The sequence below is a fragment of the Antedon mediterranea genome, chromosome 4 (genome assembly GCF_964355755.1).
Source record: "Antedon mediterranea chromosome 4, ecAntMedi1.1, whole genome shotgun sequence".
NCBI classification, from domain to species: Eukaryota; Metazoa; Echinodermata; class Crinoidea; order Comatulida; family Antedonidae; genus Antedon; species Antedon mediterranea.
The window spans coordinates 9,480,710-9,508,308 of NC_092673.1; the positions used below are offsets into that span (position 1 = coordinate 9,480,710).

Consider the following 27,599-nt stretch of genomic DNA (forward strand, 5'->3'; position numbering starts at 1 on the left):
ACCTTTTCTCTTTTTCCATCCCACAAAAAGTCAAAAATTATGTTATCAACACGTTTTAGAACACTTTCAGGCGTGTCTATAATACTTGCAACACAAACAAGTTTAGACAGGCCAAGCATCTTTAAGATAATTATTTTTCCAAAAATGGTCAAATTTCTTTTTCGCCACGATTTAAGCGTGTTTTGTAACGAATAGATTTTTCGGACCAATTTTTAGCAAAACAAAATTCTTTGTCATGGCCAATATAAATACCTAAAACTTTAAAACCGTCAGAAATCCAATTAATGTCCAATTGGTTGTCCTTTTTCTTCCATTTTCCAAGCCACATGGCATTTGTTTTTTCTTTGTTAAGTCTTAACCCAGACACACTACCAAATTTGATAACAACATCAATACACTTTTTTATGCTGTTCTCATCTTTCATAAATAAGACCGTGTCGTCTGCAAGTTGTGCAATTTTGACCTCGACAACTGGGTTTGGTAAAAGTATACCTTTAATAAGTTTATCCTGTTTTATCTTTAACGCCATAATTTCAGCGACCAAAATGAACAGAAGCGCAGATAAAGGACAACTTATACCTCTAAACATTTTAAAGCTTTTTGAGCACCATCCATTGTTTTTAATGTTATTGATAATCTGAACTAAAAAAAAATAAATGCAGTATAAAAGTAATTTTATGAACTATTATTTCTATCATGCAAACAATTTGAGATCTGTTTGATATTCATTTTTCAGTCTGTCAATTGTTTTAAATGTAGAAATTCTCATAGGAAAACAAGATGCTGACCACCAAACAGATTTATTCATTGAGGCTACAAGGCAACAGTCAGAAATATCTGAGAAATATGAAGGCCAGTTGAATGATATAAAGAAACAATGGGGAGAGGAAAAGACAGATTTAGAAAAGCAAAGAGATTTGCTGAAAGAAGAGGCACAGCAAATGAAGAAAATGGTAATGGAAAAGGAAGGAAGAATTTATACCTTGGAAGATTCTGTTAAACAAATGAAAAAAGATAAAAGGTAAACCTAATGGCTACTTCATCCTATTGTTTTTTAATCATTTTATTCTTTTAAAGATGTAGTTTCCCCCAAAACATGAAACTTAAGATTAATTAAATCAGACTTTGAATAGGTTATTTTTTAGTTTTAATACTTACGTAGGGGATAAACCGAAAATTATGTTTTCACTTATAAAATGATCAAAAAATGGCCAAAAAAAGTCAACCAAAAACTCATTAGCTGGCAGCCTATTAGACTATTTTTTTGCTTTAAATTACAGTTTTTTCAGGTAGATACAATTTTTTTGGATCAAAATTTGGTCAAAGTGGATAAATATGTGACATTAAAATGGCATACTCAAAAACAATTTTTTTTTTAAAGAATTATTTTGAAGAGTTTGTATAATTATTTATTATAAATTAAGATTCAGTTCAGCCTTAATAGAACGGAAAGAAGTTTTGTCCGTAAATATAATGGTAATGAAAAAACTTGCATTGCAGATGAACTAGATTTAATTAGGTGACCCCAATTTGTTTCACTTAATAATGGAAGCTTAGATATGAATTTATTGTTGTGACATCGTCAAGCGGCCACTCAAATTTTAAAACTAGGATTTTTTTCTTTTTTGTACTAGAAATCACATTTAATAGAGCACATCTCGCCTTATCTTTTTCCCAGATTTTAACATTTTCTTGCTCAAACATTTTATTTTTGAATAACGTGGTTACTTAAAATGGATATGAAAGGATTCCTAGCAATATCATTTTATTGGCTCAACTTGTAGATCAATCAGTTTTAAGCCATAGTCATAATTAATGTTTTGGACGACGACAACGCCCTCAAAACGCCCCTGGGCATTGTGTAAAAATCTTTTTGTGACGTCACTTATAACAATTTTTGTATTACAGAGATAGGAATTTTTCAGTAAATCATTGATTGATGCGAAAGCATGGTATTAATTACTTATCTCTTTTATATTTTTATTCTTGGAAAAGTAAGTTAGCCTAATCGAATAAAATTAATTTATATTATCAACCATATTTTTTTTTAATGGATTTTAATTTAGTTTTTCAAGGCTACCTTACAATTACATCCATCAATATTTTAGGTCAGGTCATATATGTCTTTGTGTCATTTTTATTTGCAAACAGTAACATGTTTGAAGATCGTGAGCATGGCATTGCGGGATACCACTTAACACTGAAATCTTAGAGGATAATTTAGATCAAACTCTTACTCTATGAAACCCCTCTGACAAATAATCCATCCAAGAATTTTACCCGAAATTCCATATGCTTCCAGTTTAGACACAAGCCTATTAAATGAGGAACACTATCAATCACTTTGCGATAGGCTAAGGACATATGTGTTTTATCCATTTTGGATGACCAAGATCTTTTACTCTGAAGGCATGTTGAGCTTCGTATAGTAGATTATGTTTCCAAATGTGTCATGATACTATCTTTTAACAAATATTTAAAAAATCTTACATACACCTGATATAGGCTTACTGGATGGTAGTTGGTAGCCTTTCTAAAATAATGTGAAAACTATGGCTTTTTTCCATATTGGGTACCAATCTCTCATTTAACAATCTCTGAAATATAAAATAAACTTTTTAAGAACGATCTGGGCCTGCAGATTTTGTTCCATCTAATTTACTAAGATTGGAAATTAATGTTTGATTGTTTCCGAACCAAAATGTGGCAGTAACTGCATATCTTTATGATCGTGATCTTTTGTGATTGTTGATTTTTAAAGGATCACAAAATGATTGCACGTAGAGATAGATACATCATTCAATTGATCAATTTTACACCACAGGCGTGATCAGCTACTGTACACCTCTCTCGTCAGGGTGTTACTATAGTATGACAAAATAGATGGAAATGCTACTTTTTTCATTCAGCTGGTCATAAAAAGATGTTACAACATACGATATGAACAACATTTTATTTAATACATCTATCTTCAATAACAAATTATAAACATGAAGGTTCAATTTTGAGTAGCTGTAACAGGTTCAAATATACGGTATAGGTTAAATTATGTGACCATTTTATTCAAATTTTTAGATAAATATGATCATGGAGGAAATATGATATGATGATGTCATTGAATGAATAGTGGGAGCCCATGAGAAGGATTATTCATAGTCATAAAACCACCATTTACAATCCATAACCGCCTGCCAGACAGATACCAATCAAATTCACGAAACATGAACTTCAGGTCAAAGTAAAAAAAACATACACGAACGCAGAAATGTGTGCACAATTGCCCGTAAAAAATTTGAAATGCTCAAAATTAATTTCAAATCAAATTAAAGAATTTTGAGTGTATAAAAATTGTCCAATTTTTTCGCATTAACACAAAAGGTCAGTTTTTCCACTTGATTTTTGCCCTTCATACCCTACATGATGAATTCCTTTCTTAACAACAAACACATGCATATTAAACTATAAAACTCATGAGCAATTGTTAATAGGCAATTTAATGCAAATCTGTGTAGAAACATGCCAGTTTTAAATCTCTTATATATTTCATTAGAATAGAAGGTAACCCCATTTTTAAACTTTATTATGGAAGCCATTGAGTTGTGGATATGAGTTTATGTACAATTTCATCATATGGCCACCTGAATTTTAAAAATAGGATTTTCATAAATTATCACATTCAACAAAGCACATCTTTTATTTTTTATATTTATTTATATACCGGTATCTATACCTGATTTCCTCTCAAATTGTAATGTTCTTGCTCAAATAATTATCTTTCTCATTGATTTGGTCATTTTCATTCTGCTACTGTTACTAGGTGGCCCAAGTATAAAAATAGTTCACATAGCCCAAGTAATCTGGAGACCATACTTAATATCCCTCCTTTGATTATACTTTGAACCATGTCTTGATAAAACCCCAGTAAATAAGAAGATTAAACGAGAACTTACCTGTTCGAAGTTTGATCTTAATTTTATGAGGTAGGTGTAAGTGAGTGATAACATGAGATCCCGTTGCGCACGCGCACATCGGTCTTCAACATGAGGCCAGAGTTGCATCTGTATGGAATTTCTGACTAAGTGGAGCGAAACTCAATAATCAAGTTTATAACATATTGGAGCTGTCTTCCATTTATTAAAGCTCAGTTAATTCAAGGGTAAGGCATGGAGGGCATGTTATCTCTCACTTACACCTACCAGTACTTCATAAAATAAAGATCAAACTTCGAACAGGTAAGTTCTCGTTTAATCTTCTTATTTTATTTTGCTACGGTGATCGTTCTAGATCACATGAGAGTTTAAAGAAACTCTTGCCTCAACAACCAGTTTGTTTGGGTAAATAATAACGACACATGTAATTAAATAACATTGATATTTATTATTTAAATAACATTTTGATTGCTGGGTATAACTTCCCAACATGGGATTTCAAACTTAATCCCAAACACAACTTGTATTGCAAAAAACACTTTTAACAACCTATACTCCAACTTGCTATGAAGTATAGCATTTAGAGCAACAGTTATTAGCATTAGCCATTTAAAATATAATGTTTTGTAGGAACTATTTTTCTGTGTATAACAATCCCATCATGGAATATTAAACTCAATTAACAAACACAACATGTAACTGTACTACAGTTATAACAATTTATCAAACTAACTCAATAAAGTGTGCGCTTGTTAGTTATGGTAATTAGTGCGAGAGCAAAGTTATAACTGTCTTCACAAATGGGTTTATTATCATAAATATGATCCAAATGTTTTTTCACTGTTCCAACCCACATGTTGCAAAATATCAGAGACTGGAAGCATAGATCGTTTTACTTTTGAAACTGCTGCCGACCTAGTTGAGTGAGCTTTCAACTGTATAACATCAATTCCTAAAATTTGAATCTCACATTTAATCCATCGTGCTATAGTGTCAGTTGAAACTCTCTTAGATTTTTTATAGCTTATAAATATATACTCTTCACCATTGCGAAGGTATTTCGTGCGGTCAATGTATTATACCAACGCAGTGTAAACACAAATATTAGGGTCTGGTAGATATTTCTTGATATTGAGGTGGCAACCCGTCGGCTTTCCTGGTCTGTTCTGTTTCAATAATTCATTTATTTTGAAATTTACCGACGACGTCGTCACTTGCTTGGTGTCTATGTTTTGCAAATGGAGTGTTTGTTGACGTTTTGCAGTGACTATAGAGCTAACAGCATGCATGTTTTTAGGGTCAAATCTCGAAGGTTGAGAGATTCAACTGGAGACTGTTTCTATATAAGATTAAGTACTGGTTTTACATACCATGTAGTGTTAGAGTGAGGTGCAGGTGGTTTCAGGTTAAAGACGCCTTTCATGAATTTTCCTAACGGAGTGCCATCTTTGAGGGTCACAAACGATGACAATGCAGCTTTTGCGATGTTGAGAGCGCTATATCCTAACGTAGGATATAATGATATCCTAACGTAGGATATAGTGCAGTAAAAACATCCAGAAATTTTACGACAGTGGTATGCATAGAATTAATCTGTCGTTGATGCGAAAATTCCAGTCATTTGTTAACATATATAGTATTGTTTTTTTTTTCTTCTGAAAAGCCATTGTCTTTGAAGATTTCCCGGACAACCTGCAACACATAAGGTATAATCGTTTGTAAAGTGGGTGGTCTCGACTGGAAACCGGTTGAGTAATTATATTTTTCCCAGATGGAAGTATTATTGGCTCTTCAATTAATGAGAGTAGCTTAGCAAACCAGGGTTGTGAAGGCCATAAACCCATCCGATTCTTCCACCTCTATTTTTCAAAGGCACTTTGCAATGATGCAAAATGGGGGAAATTAAATGCAAAGAAAATTGTTTTTCCCCAATGAAGTGTAAACGCATCAATAGCAATTGCGTTTGGGTCTGGTTTCCATGATACAAATCTTCTCACTTGAGCATTGAGGTGCGATGCAAACAAATCTATATCAAGTTTTCCATACTGTATACACAGTTTTTGGAAAACTGCCCCATCAAGTTCCCATTCTATTTGGTCATTAAACTTCCTAGATTTTGTATCAGCAATAACATTTTGAATTCCAGGTATGTATTGAGCAGTGACAAATATGTCTCTGGGTATCTCTGGGTATGCACCATTCCCAAATTTCTTTTGCCATAGCATTGCAAGCCTGTAATTTTATTCCCCCCCCCCCCCCATGTTATTTATATACACCATGCTGCAGTGGTATTGTCAATTTTTATCAAAACATGGCTATTTGAACTATTTACACAAAAGGCTTTTAGTGCAAACAAGGCAGCCTTCATTTCTAGATAGTTTATTTCATTTGACTTGATTTTTTCTATTTCTTTGGAATTCCATCTCCCCCCTATGTGAATAGAACCGTTTGACGCACCCCATTCTAGGCCCGAATCATTACTAGTTAGGTTCACAGAGAGTACCCCATGATCTATTTTCTTTGTTGCCGATTTAGCATTTTCACTCCACCATTTGAGTTCCCTTTTAGCGGTTTGTGTGATGGCCATTTTTCTATCAAAGTGGCCCTTATTTAGTCTCAGTGCATAGATTTTGTCTTTTTCAAGCCCATGGTAATGGTCCATATTGAACACGAGCTTACCTATAACCGATGAGACAAAACGAATAGTGGGCCTAATTTTTGTAATCAGCAATTTACATTGATTACATATTTCTTGGGCCTTTTCTTTTGTGAGGCTTATTTTCATGATGCGAGAGTTTATTACAAATCCAAAAAATGTTATTTCCCTCACTGGCTCAATTACAGATTTAGATGGATGGATGGCAAACCCCAAGTTAGAAAATAGTTCTGCTGTTTATTTAGCAGCTTTTTTATTCTTAGCAATTATAATTGTATCATCAATGTAGGCAATAACAGTATGTACGGAGAAGCCGGCCCGGACGCGATTTTTTTTTTCGTACATAAGGAAACGTCACAAAATAAACATGAACACGGAACAAGAAAATTTAACTGATGAATTATTCATGTTTATTTTGTGACGTTTCATGAGGGGTCCCCAACTTATATACGAAAAAAAAAATCACGGCCCGGACAGGGCGACCTTCCTATGCTTTCCACTATGCTTCATACTTACCGGCCCTGCGGGCGCGGTATTATGACTAATGACTTATGTAACGGTAACGTATACGATCTTACCGCGAAAGTTAGTGGTTTTTTCCAGTCCCTTACTTCTGAGTTCAAACCCTTTGAACCAAAAACCAATGATAGTAACACTGTAGTTCCACCCCATTTAATTATCACGCCAGAGACAATTGAGTCTAAGCTTAAACTTGTGAAATGTAATAAAGCCCCAGACCCGGACGGAATCCCTCCAAGGGTACTACGTGATTTTGCCAATGTCCTTTCCAAGCCGATAAGTGCAATAGTTAACTCCAGTTTAAGGGAAGGGGTTCTCCCCATGCTTTGGAAGTCAGCCGATATAATCCCCATTCCAAAGGTTAACCCACCTAAGGTTCTTGAGAATGACTTGCGTCCTATTTCGCTGACTTCCACCACCATGAAAGTTATTGAAGGGATCGTAGGGGTAATGATTTGGGTCCAAATTAAAGATAAAATCAAGTTAAATCAATTTGGTTGCTCTAAGGGTGTGTCTACCACTGACGCTCTTATAAATTTGTTAACCGAATGCTTTACTGCTACTGACCAAGGAGATGAAATGAGATTATTATTGCTTGATTTCAAAAAGGCTTATGATTTAATTGACCATAATATATTAATTGATAAGTTGTATAATTTAGGGGTCGAAGACCATCTAATCTCTTGGATCTATGCTTTTCTATGTGATAGAAAACAACGTCTTAAACTAGGCGATTAATTGTCCCCTTGGACAGTCGTTAAGGGCGGTATCCCCCAGGGATCCTGGTTGGGGCCCATGTTGTTTATCATCTTTGTCGACGATCTTCTGGATGGGGTGCCGTGCATGAAATACATGGACGACACCTCCATCCATGAACGCGTTAGCAAAGATGGGGCAACTGTACTCCAAACCACTCTTGATGAAACTGTCCAGTGGGCTAAGGATAACAATATGTCCCTTAATATTAAGAAAACGAAAGAGATGAAAATTAGTTGTAAAAGGTCAAAGACTGCTTTTGAGCCACTTCATGTTGGAGATTGTAATCTGGAACGTGTGGACGAATTTAAACTCCTTGGTGTAATTATTTCTCATAATTTGTCATGGCAACCTCATATTGACAAAGTGATTAGTAAATGTAATTCTAGAATGTACTTTCTCAAACAGGTGCGGAGGGCAGGCCTGGATTCCCCCGCACTTGTCCAATTTTATACTAGTATCATTAGACCAATATTAGAATATGCGGCCCCAGTTTGGGGATCAAATATTACGAAGCAACAGAGTCAACAACTTGAACAAATTCAGAGAAGGGCCTTTAAATGTATTTTTCCGCATGCTACTTATTCCGATGCCCGCAGCTTCCTTGGTTTTTCTACCTTAGAAGACCGCCGTGTTCGACTGTGCAAGGATTTTTTCGTTAAAATCAAAGACCCCAGTCACAGATTGAATCATTTGTTACCAGAGGCTCCTTCTGCTGCTTATAATCTTAGAAGACTCCGTGAGTTCTGTATCCCTAGAGTTAAAACTAACCGTTCAAAAACGTTTATTATTAATCACGGACTATTCCAAAAATGGTAAACATTTAGTGTTATGTTTCCGCGACCTTCCGTACCATTGTGTGTAAATATTTTGGAAAATTTTTGAAGTTTTTAACATTTTTTTAATTTGTAAAAATTTTTAAAACTTTTACATTTTTATAATGCAGGCCTATATCAATATTCTGATGTTTTCAGTTAAACTTGTTTTTAACATTTTGAATATATTTTATTGTTTTTATAATAAGTGATATTTAATTGTAATTTTGTTTTAATATTTTGATTGTATGTTCTACCTTTCTAAATGTCTTTTATATTTTGATATTGCATTTTATTTTTCTGAGTGAAACGCTTTTGTTAAACTTCAATCTTTCGTTTGATTGCAATAAAGTTCTATTCGTATTCGTATTCGTATATTCCTGCTATTAATTAGCACGCCTGGCCCCACAGGGTTGGCGAAACCTGTCAACTATTTTTTGTGATTGTTCGTTATTCCTAATACCAAGTGATAAGTTGTCCATCACGAAACAATGCTTAATCAATAATCAATTTTTCTTTAGATATCCGATGTTGAAGACTTCTGATTTTGTGCGTATCCAATGAACTGACGTGCGCGTGCGCGTGCGCAACAGGATCCGTAGCGAAATAAAATATTTTTTTCGTGAGTCTCCTTCCATTTCGATCTTCAAAGCTCACTTGAAGACTTACTTGTTTCGTTCCGTGCTAATTTATTATTTGCATTTTTTTATTTTTTGTTATGCAGGATAGTCTGTTGCTCACGTTACTATGACACTTGTGAATAAATAGCTATCTTGTCTTGCCAAGTTAGTGAAACAGTGTGGTGATGTGAGACTCTGTTTTCAGACTTTTTTCTGTTGCCTTGGTCAATTTGTTCTGTTAATTAGGCTTTTTCCTGATTTATTTAACAATAACACGTTCTTTTTACACTAGTGTTAATCAGAGCATAGAGACTATATTTGTATTTTGCGCTATAAAAAATTAAAAACCATTTTAGCATTAACTCATATTTCTTATTAGTCAGAGCGTACTGTAGGCGTTATTTAAATATATTTTACTTTAAATTATTTTAAAGGCAGAATATAGATCTGAGAACCAAATTGGCATCTACCAAGACCAGCCTGAGGGACATGGATGCAAAAATGGAGAAATTGAGCATTGAAAGAGATGGGTATGTAAAGGAAACAGCAGAGCTTAAGAAAACTTTACATAATGCAGAGGATAACAAAGCAATTCTGGAATCACATATCAGTGAGAAAGAAAAAACTCTGTATAGCCAAACTGTAAGATACTCGTGCCTAAATAGTCAATTGCAAAAGGTAAGCATAATAATTGTAATATCTAGGTCGTGCCAACGGATGGTTCTCGAATACACAGTAATTTCAGTGTTAAAAAAACTGCCGATTTCAAATGTACTTACTGCAGTCAACTAAAATTATGCCTTTAACTTTTGTTTGTTAATATCTTTGATTGGCTGATTTGTTTTATTATGTAATTTTGTGACTTATATATGTTATTCTTTGTTACAATTCTCTTCACCTGATGATGGGCTATGCCCGAAACATGTCGTAAAAATAAATCTATATTGAGGCAGTTTTAACTTATTTGATCTTGATTTTTTTTAATATATATATATATATATATATATATATATATATATATATATATTCAGGTTGAAAGTATCTGACCGTTAGGATAGAGTGCTCAATACCAAGGTAGAGCATCAATAAATAAATTAAATAACAGCAGAAAACTTGGTTACTTCATTGTTTTAATTGCTACAAATCTGTTTCGTATGACCAGCATGTAGCTGGCCGCAGTCTTCAGGCGAAATATAAAACATAAGTGACACAGTTATATCACAGGGATTAATTGAAGTGAGTCATCAGGAAGTCGTATACAATAGCCTATTGTTTCAATTAGATAAACTATTAGGATCTGCAATTTAGTAAGAACTTTTTCCTATGTCTGCAAGTCGAAATTAACTCGTTCTTACGGTTCAGTGAGCATAGCTCTGGTTATAATAATAATATACTTTTCATGTACATAAATTACATCTTTTGTTAATATTTGAGTCTTTAGTCAACCGTATCGAATGATAGCGCCGTTTACACCTATCCTTGGAACAGAATGTATTTTGTAAATCACGGTTTGGCTCAGTGAGCAAATCGCCATGACCATTGATATCAATGCTTAGTAGGTTCGAGTTCAATCCGCGACATGTGTAATAATTAAGTATCACCGTTTAAAGCTAAAAATCAAAACTAAACTGTAATGTAATTACAAAACTAGCAAAAAAGATACCAAAAAATAAAAAAATAAAAATTGAAAAAAAAAACACACACAAATAAAACGAATCCAAATGAGTGTCGTGTTCCCGCTAAATATCAAATATCAACGAAAAATACACCCAAATTTTCGACTAAATTTTTATTATTCTAATAATTCGATAACATTAAAATGTTTTAATCTCTGCAAGTTGTCACTTTCTGAGGCGCACCCCAAATCCAGTATTGCTTTTATTGTAGCTTACAGATATTTCAAAGTACTTCATGTATAACAAAATCAATGGCCGTAAGTAGTTCCGAATTGTATTGTTTGTTTAAAAAAAAAACCAATTTGTTGGGGCCGGGAAGCGATTTTTTATTTCGTACAGAGGTTGGGGCCCCTTATGTGAAAGATAGTTAAGTTCCTAAATATAACTAAACCTAACCCTCTAAATAATCTCTCTCTCACTATAAAGTAAAGAGAACTTGCTCATCGGATTCGAACCCCATACATCAACATGTAAAGTCCATAGCCTAATCCACTCGACTACACAGACGGCTCGACAGAAAACCTTTGTATTAGCGAATTGTTAGCTCATTGCTAATGTAGCAATGTGTTTTCATTTGATTGATTTATCAACTTATTATCGTATCAAATAATTAATACACCACAAAAAACACCCAAAATAATTATAGTTTGGCATTTTTATACTTTCGTTATGTATTTGCGCGCATCATCTAATTTACACGGCACAATTTTTCCTTAGCGTCTTTTATTTTCCAGTCAAAAGTAAAGTCTAAAGTTCCATATACACTGTACTACTATTGCTTTAATGTTTTAGCCTACATATATTGAAGTGAAGGAATAGTGTATAACAAACCAATGGCCGTAAATACAGTAGTTCCGAATTTTATTCGTGATACAATTTGTTTTTATTTTAATAATTTGTCAAAAGTACTTTTATCAAAGTGCGCTGTTATTATATTTGCCCATGCAAAGTATATAACATACTAAGGCAGAAAAAGACCGTGTGGAGCACGGGTTACTGCTAGTACTGTATTATACATAGACACAAAATAGAGAGGGCACATTAACATTTTATTTTCTACAGATCACAATGATCATTATTTATTAAAACATGTTAACATCCTTCTCTAAACCTGTAATTTATTCCAATAGACACAGAATTCATTGGCAACTGTCCATGAAGCACTTAAGAATTCCAAGGATTACAATGCCAGCTTATTAAGAGAACGATCTGATCTCCAGGCCAAATTGGAATCTCTCAGAGAAGCTTGGGAAGATGACAAAACCAAACTTGCATTAATTCAGGAGAGCTTTACTAACACAGAATCAAAACATGAAAAAACAGTAGAGATGCTGGTATGTACTATAACACACATGGTTGCTATTATGTTTTCTGTGAAAATTGTAATGCAGAACGGTGTAAAACGATTGATATCAAGCAAGTAAGATCACCTCTGTCTATGTAATGCTGCATGCTGTGTTAGCTAAACAATGATCCAATCCACTTTTTGTTATTTTGGCAATCTAATTTTTGTTTGTTTGATGGTTCATACCTTCAGACATGGAAGATACACTAATGTGTAAAAATCCATATATATATAAAAGGCAAACACAAAATGTTTGTCCGCTATGCACTACGCCGTTCAACATCCGATCCGTCTGAAATTCACACCCAACATCCATCTTGCTACGGAGATGGTCATAGGGTATATAAAAAGTTTGTAAACAAAATATTTACTGAATTATGAGTTCTTAAATAATAAAAAAAATACCCCTGGATCAAAAGGCTATCAAATTCATCCCATGTGGCTAATTTAATGCAAATTGTAGAAAAAAAATGCCTATTTTGAATCTATTATCGCTCCTCGTGATCCTCAACAGTGACCCACCATTTTTTCAACTTATGAAAACTAATGAGTATATTTTGCTTGACGAGTGAGTGTCTTGATGTCATCATATTTTAAAATATTTTTTTTCTTTTTTATGCTAGTTAATTAAATTTAATTTCTAAGCATCCCGCTTATCCATATTTCAATTTCCCCATATTAAAATTTTTTCATGCTCAATCAATTACCTTTCGTAATTTTAATATTGATAACGTCTGTCAGTGTCATGTCTAAAAATTTGAATAACCTGGGTCACTTAATTTTATCATTACAGTATTTTCCTATCTCTTATATAGCTCCTCCGAATTGTGATAGTGATAGTCGTGATTAAAACATATTTTGCGTATCTGAAGTTCAGATAATTATTTTGGAAGCTGTTATTTCATTTCATTTTGAAAACCTTGTGTTAACAATTAGTTAGTATGTATATAATAATACAGTATGACACAAAATAGCACTAACAACATATTATTTTCTTCAGGTCATGGTAGTATTGACCAGTAACATCCAATAATTGATTAAAAGAACATTGTTATCTGTTTGATGTTAATATTTTAGAATGAAGTGCAGGAAAGTAACAATAGCCTTAACTCATCCCTGCTAGACTTAGACAGCAAATACAGTGCGGAATTAGCCAAGGTTAAATTACTACTAGAACATGATTCAGAATTGGAAACAAAAATTACAAGTTATGACATGAGGGTAAATATACTCAATGAACAGGTGGCTTATTATAAGGTATGTTGGTCAATACAAACCAATCTAATTACTAATACTAGATGGTATGTTCGCTTCGCTTGTATACCATATAGGTCATGCATTTAATCACAGTAGAACCACATATTAAGGGTACACTTTTGGGACACTAACCTAAAAAAGGTACCACTGTTGATGATCGGTTAAAATGGAATCAAGATACACTCAGTCAACAAAAACTTTATATGATGCGTCAACTAAGAAAATTGAATATTGACCTTTGGGTTTAATAAAACATTAATTTTTCCAAAATGTTCGACATTTGGCACGATTGATCTACGCCAAATATCTTATATACTAAAGATGTGACACTACCCGCGTTTACGTGTAACACTTTAGAAGCGTCAAATTATAGTGCGCCCCCTCGCTTAAACAAGTAACAAACTTTTGCGTGAAGATGATCGCAGTATTCTTTAGAAAATGGGATTGAGGAGTCGTGCCAAAGTTTGTATGGTTAAGAAACAATGAATGAAAAGAGAAAAAGTGGAGGGATGTACTGTGCTGCAATTAATTGTAAAAGCAATTCAAAGGCCAACCCAGAACTTAAGCTTTACAATTTTCCCAAAGACAAGAACAGGTAAATTTATGTAATTAAATAAGTAGCCTACATCTTAACATATGCTATGTAGGCCTAGGGACTAATCTTACTTTACTGTATTCAATTTATACATATATTAATAAACTAGGCTAGGTAGGCCTATTATTAATAATTATTATTTAAACGTATGAAATGATTATTAGTATCATTATTAGGCTACTACTAGTACATTAGTTATAACAGTGAAATTACACTAATTTCACTGTTCCCTGGTTATATTACTTATCCTTTAAAATTTAGTACCCTTAACAAAAAATTTTTAAAACTTTCAATTCAAGAAACATTTATTGACCAAATATATATCATTACAATTGTTGGCATATAAGTAAAAATTTGGTCGAAAGACTACAAGAAGCCCAATTGGCATGTCGCTGTAGGCCTAGGCCCTAGTCCCTCTTTTTACATTATACAAATAATAATAATAATAATACTTAATATAAACAAATTGTGATCTTGATTATTTCATGCTTTCCGTCTCATGGTTAATATTTGCTTTCTGTCTCATGGTTATTTTATTTTGTTTAATTTAACTAGCCGTTACATACATTACAGTATATTAACGCATGAAATGATTATTATTATCATTATTAGGCTAGGACATTAGTTATAATAACAGTGAAATTACACTATTTGTATTGTTCCCTGGTTATATTACTTATCCGTTGAGTAGCCCTAACAAACAATTTTTAATTGAATCTTATACTTAATATTTATGAAATTCAACCGTTAGTTAGTGGTTTTAGGTTAGGCTTAAGTATTTGATTTTAGGCCCTAACCAATTTGAAAATCAATTAGCATGCACGTAGACGTCCTATAATTACGTAAACGTTAATTATGATAAAGCAAAAACTCACTAGACAATTATTAATTTACAGGTGTGCAAAATGGGCCCAGAACACACGACGCGCGGATTTGAGAACGAAACCAAGTTCCTATTTACACCTAATTGCCACTTGTGCAATATTCATTTCGAATTAGAATCTCAAATACTGATGGTCACAAAAAGATTGTATGGAATGCATTCCCTACAATATTTGATGTCCCAAATCCACCACACCAAGTAGTTAATGTCCAACTATCTGTGAAAAGATTTTTGTTTCTAACTGTAACAAATACTTACATACATCAAACATCAGCAGAAAAATAAAGTTAAAAATCGCTACCATGTTACATAGATTTGGTATGAAGTTGAATCTTTGTTCACCAGCAATTGAAACATTGCTAATTGAAACGTACGTAAACATACGCATATTCTTCAACAGAGACATAATCAGTGATAAGAAGAAGAGTAAAAAATTAATTAAAGTATCACATTTATGAGGTATGGTAAAGTTGTAGGAGGTCTGTACGCGCCCCGGTCTGTGCATTATCTGCTAGAAATGATGATCATTACGACGGTCTGGTATGATGATTGAATAATTGTAAATATGATGATTTTATTTCAATGTTTCTACATTTTTTATATTTCCTCTGGGTGGCCCGTGCTTCATTTCGCAATAGTTATTGAGTTAATTTTAAACTGAGACTACTATAACATAACTTATTGTTATCTCAGGTTTTAAATAAATTATAATAATAAATGAATGTCATGGCGAATGATGGGTACATGTATGCCTAGTATGAATACTGGTACTGGTACTGGTTCAAATAACCGTCTCACAGAGACATCTGGTAGCCATTGACTTGAAGTTGGCATTTGGATGTGTTACTTTTAAATGTAGGCCTACAGTATGAGAGTGACTACTACCAAATTACACAGTCACAAAACAACTTATAAAACAGTTCATATATACAGTTAAAACATTGCTGGGAATTATAAATTTCTGTTGAAGCAGGCTCTAATGAAGTTGCATCTAGTAAGTTGACTTTGTTGTACAACTCTATCAAGTACTGATGGTATCTTCCGACCTCTTCGTTTACTTTGTGTTGTGTGAAAAGTAAGAATTTTTGTAGGATCTTCATTTTCTTTTCTAATTACATGTCCGATCCAGTTGAATTGTTGCTTGTAGACATATTCTTCTAGCGGTTGACAGCCAGTAATTTTGTAGAGATCGTCATCAATTACGTAACGCCAGTCTATATAGTTTTCATCTGTTTCTTCATCTGAGGATATGTCTACATGGTTTGGTGGGCAGACTCTTTGAAAGCCATTCACTAGCATTCTTCTTAGGAAGGTTTTGTATGTTGTGCTAAGTTTGGACATTTCACTTCCTGTTGCCCTCCAAGCATGGCAACCATAGGTGAGTCTACTCCTAACTAGACCATTAAGAAACATCATTCTTGTTTGTAGGTGGATCGTTCTGTTGGTAAGCAATGCCCTATTCTCTGCAAATGCTCCTTTGGCTGAATTGATTCTGTATTTTACTTCTTGATCTCCAATATGAACATCATTGTAGGTAGCCCATACACCAAGGTATCTAAAGTGTGTTACGTTGTTAATGTGTACGCCGCCAATTTGTATGATGCATCTTGGGTATTCTTCAACTTCCTCTTTCCAGTTCCATATAATGGTTTCTGTTTTGGGGGCACTAATTCTTAGACCAAATTCCAGACAAACTTTATTCAAGATGTTCACAATGGTTTGCAGTTCTTCCTGTGACCAGGAGCTTACAGCAAAGTCGTCAGCATAGCCACTTTCAAAGTCGTCATAGATGCCCCTTGATGGTGCTTTACATCTTTGAGCACGATTTGTAGCTTCAATAGGAATTAGGTATTGTATCATTAGGCCATCCAAACTAGCATCTTTACAGCGTTGTTTGAACACTCTAATAACGTAATCAAAATATTGGTTAAACATGCTGGTACTCTCAATACCACCCTGTCGCACCCCAGAAGATGTTTCGAACTTATCATCACTCGGATCGTCGTCAGCAAGGTATGCTTTCGTTGAGCTGTACAGTGATTGTATAATGTCAATCATAGTAGTAGACTGGTTTAAGTGAAACCTATTACGAACGCTTAGGAAAAGAAGATTACGATTCACATGGTCGAATGCTGCTGTTAAATCAATGAAGCATGTATAGAGTTTGCGATTTAAGCGATACGCAATTTCCTGGATCTGCTTGATTACATATATAGCATCATTGCACCCTCTGTTGGACCTGAATCCAAACTGTGTGCGTAGAAGTTGACTTTCATAAAAGATGGAAAAACGTGAAAGAATGATAACCATAAGTATCTTTGAAAATGTAGACCCAATCGATATTCCTCTATACATTGATGGATCAAGTGGACTGCCTTTTTTTTCCAAATGGTTGTTAATTTGGACAGTCCCCAATCACTTGGTACTTCTTTCGTTCTCCAAATTTCCTCAAACAGTCTATGTACATGGTCGACGAATACTGGGTTCTCTGTGGCGACTTGCAACATTTCAGAAGCGACATCTAGGGTAGCTTTGCGACCTTTTAGATGTCCGATTGCATCAATAATTTCTTTCTTGGACGGAGGTTCATTGTCTATCTCAAATTCTGGTTGTCTCAGGTTGATAATATATTCTGGAGGTGTGCTAATTTCATCTGGGATTTTAAGGCTAGATTGGTCTGGATTAAAGTGATCTTTAAAGTGTTCACGTAATCCAGGACATTTTATAGGCTTTGGTGCTTTTCTTATAACATCACCGTGCTCCTTAGCTTTTCTCCATAAATCAAATATTTTTCTATTTTGGTGGGCTTCATTTAACTTGCTTGCTTCTTCATACAAATATTCATTCCGTAGTGTCTTCACCCTTATCTTAATTGCTTTCTGCATAGCCTTGATCTCCTCTTCTTTGTAGGTAACTGTGCTTTTGTTAATATTCTTTCTTTCTTTTATAAGCTGTTGTAGTCTTTCATCACCATCCCAGGGATGAGCATTTTGGTTTCTTGTTTTCTTCGGGACTTCTTCAACTGCCTTATTTAGCACTGTCATAAGTGTTGTATAGCGCTCAGTTGATGTAGTGGTTGTTGTCTTTTCAGGAGAAGTAATTTTATTAATTTCTTCTTCTATCTTTGTTTTAACATTATTTCTTACTTCTCGATCTTTAAGTTTACTCATGTTGGCTCTCTTGCTCTGTTTTTTCTTTTTATGCTTCTTAACCTGGCTGCTTTGTTGGCTAGTGTTGTCATATTACTCACAAGGATTCTATGATCCGACGAAAGATAATAGTTGTTATAGACTCTTGTGTCAGTAACATACTTCCTCAACCAGTGATCACATATGTTGTAATCTAGTATTTTCTTTGTAACACCATCGTTGCTATGCCAAGTGATCCGATGAACGTTTGGATGGTCAAACCAGGTGTTCAGTATGCATAGCTTGAAGTCAGAGCAGTAGTTGATGAGTCTTGTGTCATCTGTGTCTTGAAATCTATGTAGGTTTCCATCAAAGAGTGATTTTCTGGTTGTTATTGTTGATGTTGCATTAAAGTCTCCCATCAGTAAGAGTTTTGTGTTGTTCTCGACTCTTAGAATATATCCTTTGATGATTCTGAACCGGATTCCGTAGGAGAGTACGCAGACACAATTCTTAATTTACAATTTTTTATTGTGACGTCTATTGCCATTAAACGTTCATAAACATAATAAACATTAGACACTTTGATATGGGGTGACTGTTTGATGGCAATAGCAACCCCATACATCTTTTTGATTTTCAGTCCAGTCCAGTATACATTGTAGCCCTCATGTGAGATTGCACCGGTACCAATCCGTCTCACTTCCTGCATACACACGATGTCAAGGTTTGCTGCTTTAATTTGAATGAGGGTTTCATGTAGTAAGAAGTCATCTGAGCAGGTATTAACATTAATCTGTCCTGCTCGCCAATGAAAATATTTTGCAGGCTTTTGTTTCCTAACTGCTTCTTGTACTTTCTTGTTGAATTGTCTCAGAATTGACTATCATAATCTGTTTCATATCATGCCTGTAGGAGGCTTAAGCCTATGATTGTTTATAAATATATTCCGAAAAATTACTGCAATAAAATAGTCGAAGTAGTGATTTTAAAAAGTGACTTCTTGTTCTTTTTTAATTGTTTATAACACACTATTTGACTAATATATTTTCCTAATCTGCACTGTTTTGCTGCTGGATGAAAAAGAACAACACATCAAGAACAAAAACGGAATACGATGCGCTTAGTGTTAATACCAGAGGGACCGACTCGCATAAATAACATTACGTGTACAGCCCCATTAGAGAATGTGTTCATTTTTACCCGAAGTTTTTCAAAACTTCGGGTAAATGTCACTTGACCTCCTACTGTGACATGTGTTTATTTAAGTCCAACTTTGATAGGCAGGTCGTTAAACTATTTGATCATTGCCGAATTCTGCTAGTTTTTGCCTGACCATTGACCTTGCATACTGAAGAATGTAACTTGTCCTAATCAATCAATTACAAGAGAGCTAATAAAATCACAGGGGTATAATAGGATTCATGTCATTAATCACCTGCTTAGTTGATTTATCTGATAAGGATTCTGACCAAAAAGTTCTAATGGGGATGTACACCTAATGAAGTAGTAGTGATGTGAGTGATGATTACTCCTAGATGATGATTTTGAGGATGATGATAAACATTCAATAATAACAACAATATTCAGTAATTAAAACAAATAGATATACAAAGTACAGGAAATAAGTCTATCATTATAATTTAATCGCACATTACCACAATTATTGTGATGAAAAAAATTGAGTATTCAGTTACAATACAGTAGACATATCTGATCCATAAATCTACTTGTTTGAGCGAGAGGGCGCCCTATAAAATGAGCTCCATGTGTGTTACATGAATTGCACGTAAAATTCCGAGAGTATAAGATCTTTGATCTACGCTAATGTTTTTAGAGTAGCATTTTATGACCTGTAGTGGCCTACATGTAAAATTACAAAATCAGCAAGGAAACTAGGCCCAGGCCTTTTGCCTGCTAGTCTACTAGTAAACCCTATGATTTGCCGATATTGATATAGGCTATGGTAGGCTATCTTAAGTGTAGCAGCTAAAACGTGTAATCATGATCTACTGTATATACTCACCTCACCTCACGTCTACTTCTTGTGGGAATAATAATAATAATGGACAAGGTACTTTTATTCATTAATCAATGCTTCGTTTGTTGATGGTTAAGTTTGCCTTGCGTCTACTTTTCAAAACAAGCACTAGAGAGTAGTAGAGTCAGTGGTGACGTATCACAACCATACATAGCCAGCCAATCCAGGATCAGGGATAACAGTCAATATGATAATGCAAATATAAAAATTGCATATTTTATTAATATAACCTTTTATTATTATTAACTTCTTAAAATTACCGGTCGTAAGAAAGTGAACTTTTCGTAGTCCAATTGTGAATTAAAACAGAATTGTTCAGCAATATATTGTCAATTAGTCATTGACACAGATATGTCAATAGAACAATCAGACTGCGCATACAATTTCTACATGTCTACGTTTTTCTATGGAGTTCAAAGAGCGTGTTTGTTTGATTGGCAGCAGTGCTTTAGTATAGGCAAACTAGTTGGAAAATCGTTTATGTCACCGTCGATGCATACCCTTCTATTCCTTAATTCATGCACAGTGACAGTATTTGTATTTGTTTTCCACTAAAACATGTATTTTTTGCATTTAGATTATATAAGACTCAGAATCATTGTTAAAAAAATTAACACAGTGGTTATTGACACATCTTAAAAATATCCTTGACCATGAAAACCAAGTTAAGCTTTGTCTACACTATCAAACTAGTTTGACAAAAAACGTGTGATGTAGTGATATTAAGTCATTATATATTGGCATATCACATTTTTTTGTCACATAAAATTTGGTAGTGTAGATAGAGCTTAAGTTGATTTTTTAATAATGGCAGCATTAATTTGCATAATAAAAACATAGGTATGGACACTAAAATAGTTTGATTATCATTAGTATTGATTGAGATAGCAAAAATTGATTTAATTTTCATAAAATTAGCATAACTTATTATGTGATCAATCCACGAATGGTCTTAAAAAGATCCTTGATCCTTGACCATGAAAACATAGGTCTAGACACCAAATTGGTTAGGTATCTAATATTGGTCAAGATATATAATGGCAGCACTAATTTGCATAAAATGAATGCAGTGTATGTGATATTCTATGCACATGTTGACATACAAAATCGTTTTTTTCTAATTCCAATGTTGGAGTGGCCGAGCGGTTAAGACAGTGGAACTGTAATATACGTAGCCATAACATCGGCAGGAGTTTGAGGCTCACTCACTCCATGGTTCTGGTCGGTAGAACGAGTCTTTTCGAATAAGGGCTATAAACCGTAGGTCCAGTGTACACATCTAGCTCATGTGCACTTTAAAGAACCTAGTTCATCTTTCGAGACGAGTAGGGGGTTACCCGGTGTATTAGTACATCACAGCCACTGATCATTACTGGGCCCTCTAGGAGACAGTCTTAGACTGAAGAGGTCGCCCAGTATAAATAAAATATTTCAATATTTCAACGCAGTTCAAAAAGTGATTCTTCATGGAGGGAGAAATCAAAAAATATGGAGGATGCAATCGACCATTCGCTAGTCACCCGGTGTATTAGTACATCACAGCCATTGATCATAACAGGGCCCTCTGGGAGACCAGTCTTTGACTGAAGAGGTCGCCCAGTATAATTATAAATAAAATATTTCAATATTTCAACACAGTTCAAAAAGTGATTCTTCATGGAGGGAGGAATCACACAATATGGAGGATGCAATCGACCATTCGCTACGTCTTTACACAGTCATGCATTACATTTGCGTTAAGCATGTAGAGTGTATAAACACATATTAATTAATATTAGATTGCACTTAGATTAAAACAATAAAAATATGTTACTCATTTTTAATGTGGCTATAGCTATGCTAGTCATACAAAACAATTTGTATTGAGTGAATAAAACTATTACTTAATCAAGTTTTTTAGCTTATGATATAAATAAAATAGTTGACTTGAATTAAAATTTAAAGTTTACTTTATCATGTGTCAATCAATCTATCTCTTTATAAGAACCGATTAAAGAAAGAGGAACTAAGATTGCATCGAGCCAAAGAAGATATTTTACAAAACAACAATGAAACAATGTATGAGAAGCAAAATGTAATGTAAGTCAATTTTAATTCTTTTTAAAGTTTTGAATGACACATATTACCAAACAAACATATATTTGTGAACTTTTCTTTATTATAGTGATGATCTAAATAATGAAAACAAGATTCTGGTGAAAGAGAATGCTAGATTAAAACAAGATTTAACAACAGTCATGTAAGTTTACAAAATGCAATTAAAATTGAAACAAATATATGGGGTTCATTGTTTATAGTTGTAAGGTCATTAATAATATTGAATATAATATTTTAAACAGGATCTATTTATTTTAATCTGGGATTCGTTTCGAGAAGCCTAGATTTTGAGGTTCTATTGTATATGACAAGAATTGATAGGTCTAAACATCACAGATGTAATGTAATGCATTTGTGTCTCTATATTGGCGCGCCCCCTCTTTATCACATGCAACAAATTATTTTCATAGCTTCTACTAGGTTGGGTGATTATTAGAGGGTATAATATGGTAACATGTATAATCAAATAAATGCACCTAGATATGAAAAAATACAATAATACAATTAATTAACATCAAGAAGTGGAAAAAACAGTAAAAATGTTATCAAAATACTTAGTAAATTGTATATCATGGCAGTCAATTAATTCTACTACAAATAGAAATGTGTTGTGGTACCATAATGCATGTGGCAGGAAGTTTATTCAGGAAAAAAAAGGTTTATCCTATCGTATTGTATCGTAAATCCTGTAATAATTATGTTTTTTAAATGTTAAATCTTCACACAAGGAGACCATGCTTCGCTGTCCATACAGCCTACCTAAGTGAAATTGATTGACGTAATTCATAAAGATAAATTCACCCAAAAAGTGAAATAAATTGTATTTTTTTCAGTAGGGACAGAATCAAATAACCTTTATCTTTCTCTCTTCCCATCAGGAAATGTATGGAAGAACAGAAAATAGAGTTTTCTAAACTTCAATCATCTGCATATGACAATGATGTAAAACAAAGAGAAAGACAATGGAAAGTAGAACAACTAACAAAAGAGCTCTTGACAGAAAAGCAAATTCAACATAAATTAGAGAAAAGGTATTTTTTAATATGCATAGTTTTATATATTGTGCTCTGGGAATGAATGACAACACTAAGTATTTCACTAAGAAATTAGACCATGTGCTAATGTTCAGCCATCTTGTAGAACTCCTTTATTTGTCTCTAATCCAGACGTTAAATTGCTAATATCAATATATTACATTACTTCCTTCTTTTAAAATATGAATCAAGTGATACAGGTATTGGTTTTGTAAAATACAGTATTAATTATAGTGGCTATTCAACATCACATTCTAAAACTAAGTAACAATAAACATGTAGCGTTTCCTTTTTTAAATGCATATAACAAAAACAAGATCTTCTAGATTTAAATTAACTATATAATGATTACATCTTATTTCCCTTTTCCTTTCACTCTCTTTACATAGATGTGGTATCCAACATCATGTGATTAGGATGTATTATTTTAACCAATCGTCCTATCTTAAAGATGTAATTGTCCCTTTGACTAATTCTAAAACATTTAAAAAAAAAAGATTGGGTCATTTATAATAAGTCATCATACAAGTATCATAATAGATATTAACTTTCACCAAAAATTAGTCGAAAAAGAAATCATTTAATTGAAATACAGACGTTTTTTTATTCAAATAATAACTTTGACTTCCAGTCAAAGTTTGGCTACTCTGTATGCATAATCATAAATCTTCCTTGCGATCTGTGAGAACACCTTATCAACCGTGACGAGTTGTAAACAATCCTAATTAGCATCATGCATAATGCATACTCATGGTTTGAAATCTTTGTTCACTTTCGCTCGTGACGATTTTCCAGACGAAATGTAATCAAATTAATTTACCTGTTTATTACGTAAACTTGTTGTTTTTGGATCAAATTTTCTACTTAAAGTGGATAACTTTAATATTACTTTGATATGGCCAATTTAAATTTAGAATATTTATATAACAGCACCTATGCCATAAGGACTAGCATCGGTACACAAAATTAATGGTCGCTTTACATCATAATGTGTTACTGTTAAACACAAATCTGAAGTTAGTTTCTTACACCAGTCAAATGCGTTTAGGTGATCCGCTATCCATTTCCACTCTACGTCATCTTTCAAAAGTGTATTTAATGGTTTTAATACTGTAGGTAAGTTCTGTAAGAATTTCGAATAGAACTGTACCATCCCTAGGAAGGATCTTAGTTGTTTGGTGTTTTGTGGCTGTGGAGTCTCTTTAATCGGTTTGATTTTGCTATCAACTGGAGATATACTGTACCATGTTTGTCGACTCGCAATCCCAGATACACTACTGCGCTTTCCAAGAATTTGCACTTGGAAGTTTTTAGTTTTACATTGTTGTCTTTGAAACGTTTAAATACAGTCTCTAATACTCTTAAGTTCTCGGCTTCGGGTTTTGTATGGATTTAAAACATCAAGAGAAAGAAAATTTGCAATGGCCTGAAAGAACTTATCCCTTCTAAAAAATCTAACCCTCTTCCCCCTTCCTTTTCTATCAATGGCATTGATGTCTCTGATGCTCAAACCATTGTTAAATATAACTCCTTCTTTGCTAATATTTTAAAACTCTTACTATTTCTTCTGTGATTGATTCTTCTAATTGTCTTAATCCTACTCCTTATCTTAGTGCTTGCACTTCTCCTTTTGCAATTGGTAATATCAACAAAGATTTTGTGTTATCCGAGTTGAAAACCATTAATCCCAATACCTTTGATGACTTCTTAAGACTGCTGTTTCTTTTATTTATCCGCATCTCACGTACATTTTTAACCTTTCCATTCAAATTAACTGCTTCCCCTCTGTTTGGAAACAATCCAATGTGATTCCTATTTTCAAATCAGGCAAGAAAAATGATCTCAACAACTATCGTCAACAACTTACTGGCACGCTTTTCATCGATCTTAAGAAAGCCTTCGACACAATTAACCACAACATTTTACTTGATAACTACCCTACTATTACTAACTATGGTTTTTCTCCTTCAAACAATTATCGATTGGCTTCATTCTTATCTTACTGGTCGCTCCCAAAAATTCCTCTTCGGGTCAGACTCTCTCTCGGGTCTTCTATTGAATATTGCTCTACCGGTGTTCCTCAACGATTTACCTTAGGACCCTAACCCTAATAGACCGGGCACTCAGAGAATTTATTCATGTGAAAAGCCACAAAAGATTTGATGGACTGATTATGTAGATATATGTAGATTCAATAATCAATATTGCTGCTACTGGTCCTATCCTGTAAATTTTCCCTGGGGACACCAAATAAGGGGGGTAAAAAATGGATTTAACCATGTTCACGGATAAAAGTTGTTTGACAATCGTCCCCATGTGTATACAATGTTAAAACAGCAATGACAGAAACTTTATCCTGTAAGTTGCCCGAGACAGTAGCCAAAAGTGACCACTTAAAAATGGTGTTACTCATGTCAAGAGCCACACGACTAATTTCTTTTGCATTGTAACTGTCACACATTGGGATGCACAAAAATACCATTGACAGCAACTTTATCCTGTAACTTGTAAGTTGCCCCAGACAGTAGCCCAAAAATGCCTGTTGTGTCTTAAAAGATTTACTCACACGAAGAGCCACACGGCAAATCGCTCATGATTGGTATAGTGCTTCCGGGGGACAAACAGGGTTCATCCTGTTTGTTGTCCTTTTATACCTCACCTGTGGTGGTCACTTTGATTGATGGTCGCGCTTATGTGCGTCACTATTAAAGTAGAGGGTGCTGACCGGCCATGGGCGACCAATGTTTTTACTTTTTTTTTACATAATTTTTGTTGAATGTTTGCCATGTACAGTATGTACCGTACATTTAAATGCATTTTAATGGTTACCAAACTGACAAGCACTCACTTCTTTTGGTATAGATCTACTATTAAATATTGTAAATGTAATTGTGAATTGTGAATAAATGTGTGTGAATTACTAAAAAAAATTTAAAAAATTCATTGGAACTGTTATGCATTGGGATATATACGAGAATACTCATGACAGCAACTTTATCTTGTAAGTCCAGACAGTAGCCCAAAAATGCCTGTTAGGCCCTACAAGATTTATTATCATGCGAAGAGCCACACGACAAAATCCCTTTTACATTGTAACAGGCCTATTACCCTTTGGGATATACGGAAATACCATTGACAGCAATGTTACCGTGTATAGTTGGCCCAGACAGTATTCCAACAATTTCCGATTCGCCGTTACAATATTTAATAAATCGAAGAGTCACACGACTAGTTCCTTTTGCATTGTACAGTATCTGTAAGGAAAGTATCTTTTATAATGAACAATAAGCACTGAGATTCGCTTGGGTTTGAGATGATTTATTCAGAAACAAGATTTCATTCAAATCTGAAAGCATGAAATATAAGTCATAACTTACATGTTAGAAACAAGAACTGATGTATGATTGAATAGCTATTATAACATTATTTCTTAACATTTGTTCAATAACTCGCTGTTTGTCAGGCAAATCCCTAGCATAAGCCTATATACTGTCATACTTTCAATCCGTCAAAATACACTCATTAGTAACTGAAACAAAATATTATTAATCCATGATAATTATAACCTTCTGATCCCAAATTGTATAAACAACTTAATCCGCTACAATCAGTAGTAAACAAGTTCAATGTATTCTTATATAAGTCTTACTGTACAAGCATTCGCTGTATTACTAAACCACTAATGAATACTCATAAGCTGCCGACTCAACTAGCGAGAGCAACACTCTGGCAGACATTGTATGTTCTAATTAAAAATCGTAACTACGGTAAATAGATTTACACAACATACCGCATCACTTATATCCCTTTTGGATTCTATGCATATACATCTCCAACATGGAATAAACAACAATAAGGCAACTACAGACAAACTTTGCATTTCTTTAAACAACAATTATATCAATATTAGGCTCAGCAACAGTTCTAGGCCTAGGCCTAAAAGCGGACAATTTGCCAACCAACGTGTGAACAACTTTGAGATTGTCCCTCATTTGAACTATATTTACATTAGATCCCACCTTAAATATAGTTCTACGTACCTAAACATATTAAACTGGTACTGGCATTTATAAACTTTAGTATTCACTGGTTAGCATTCATAAACTTTAGTATTCACTGGTTAGCGTTTATTAACTTTAGTTTCTTTACAGTCCTTTTCAATCTACGACATTATTCACCGCGCATTCAACATCCGGGATAGCAACTGACATAATTCCTGGGTACGCGCTACAACTCTGATTTGCTATA

General features: G+C 33.9%; 1 protein-coding gene across 6 annotated transcripts in view; it reads left to right on the forward strand.

Moving 5' to 3' along the window:
- LOC140046567 (uncharacterized) overlaps positions 1-27,599 on the forward strand; it is a 131,451-nt gene that overhangs the window by 79,524 nt on the left and 24,328 nt on the right. For 5 of the 6 annotated variants that reach the window (XM_072091261.1, XM_072091260.1, XM_072091263.1 and 2 more), the window contains 7 exons: positions 760-1,021; positions 9,730-9,973; positions 12,102-12,305; positions 13,394-13,573; positions 22,205-22,299; positions 22,385-22,459; positions 23,196-23,348. In XM_072091261.1, coding sequence (XP_071947362.1) covers positions 760-1,021; positions 9,730-9,973; positions 12,102-12,305; positions 13,394-13,573; positions 22,205-22,299; positions 22,385-22,459; positions 23,196-23,348 — 1,213 coding nt within the window. The remainder of the gene's footprint in view (positions 1-759; positions 1,022-9,729; positions 9,974-12,101; positions 12,306-13,393; positions 13,574-22,204; positions 22,300-22,384; positions 22,460-23,195; positions 23,349-27,599) is intronic. The other variant, XM_072091262.1, reaches the window with a different exon arrangement.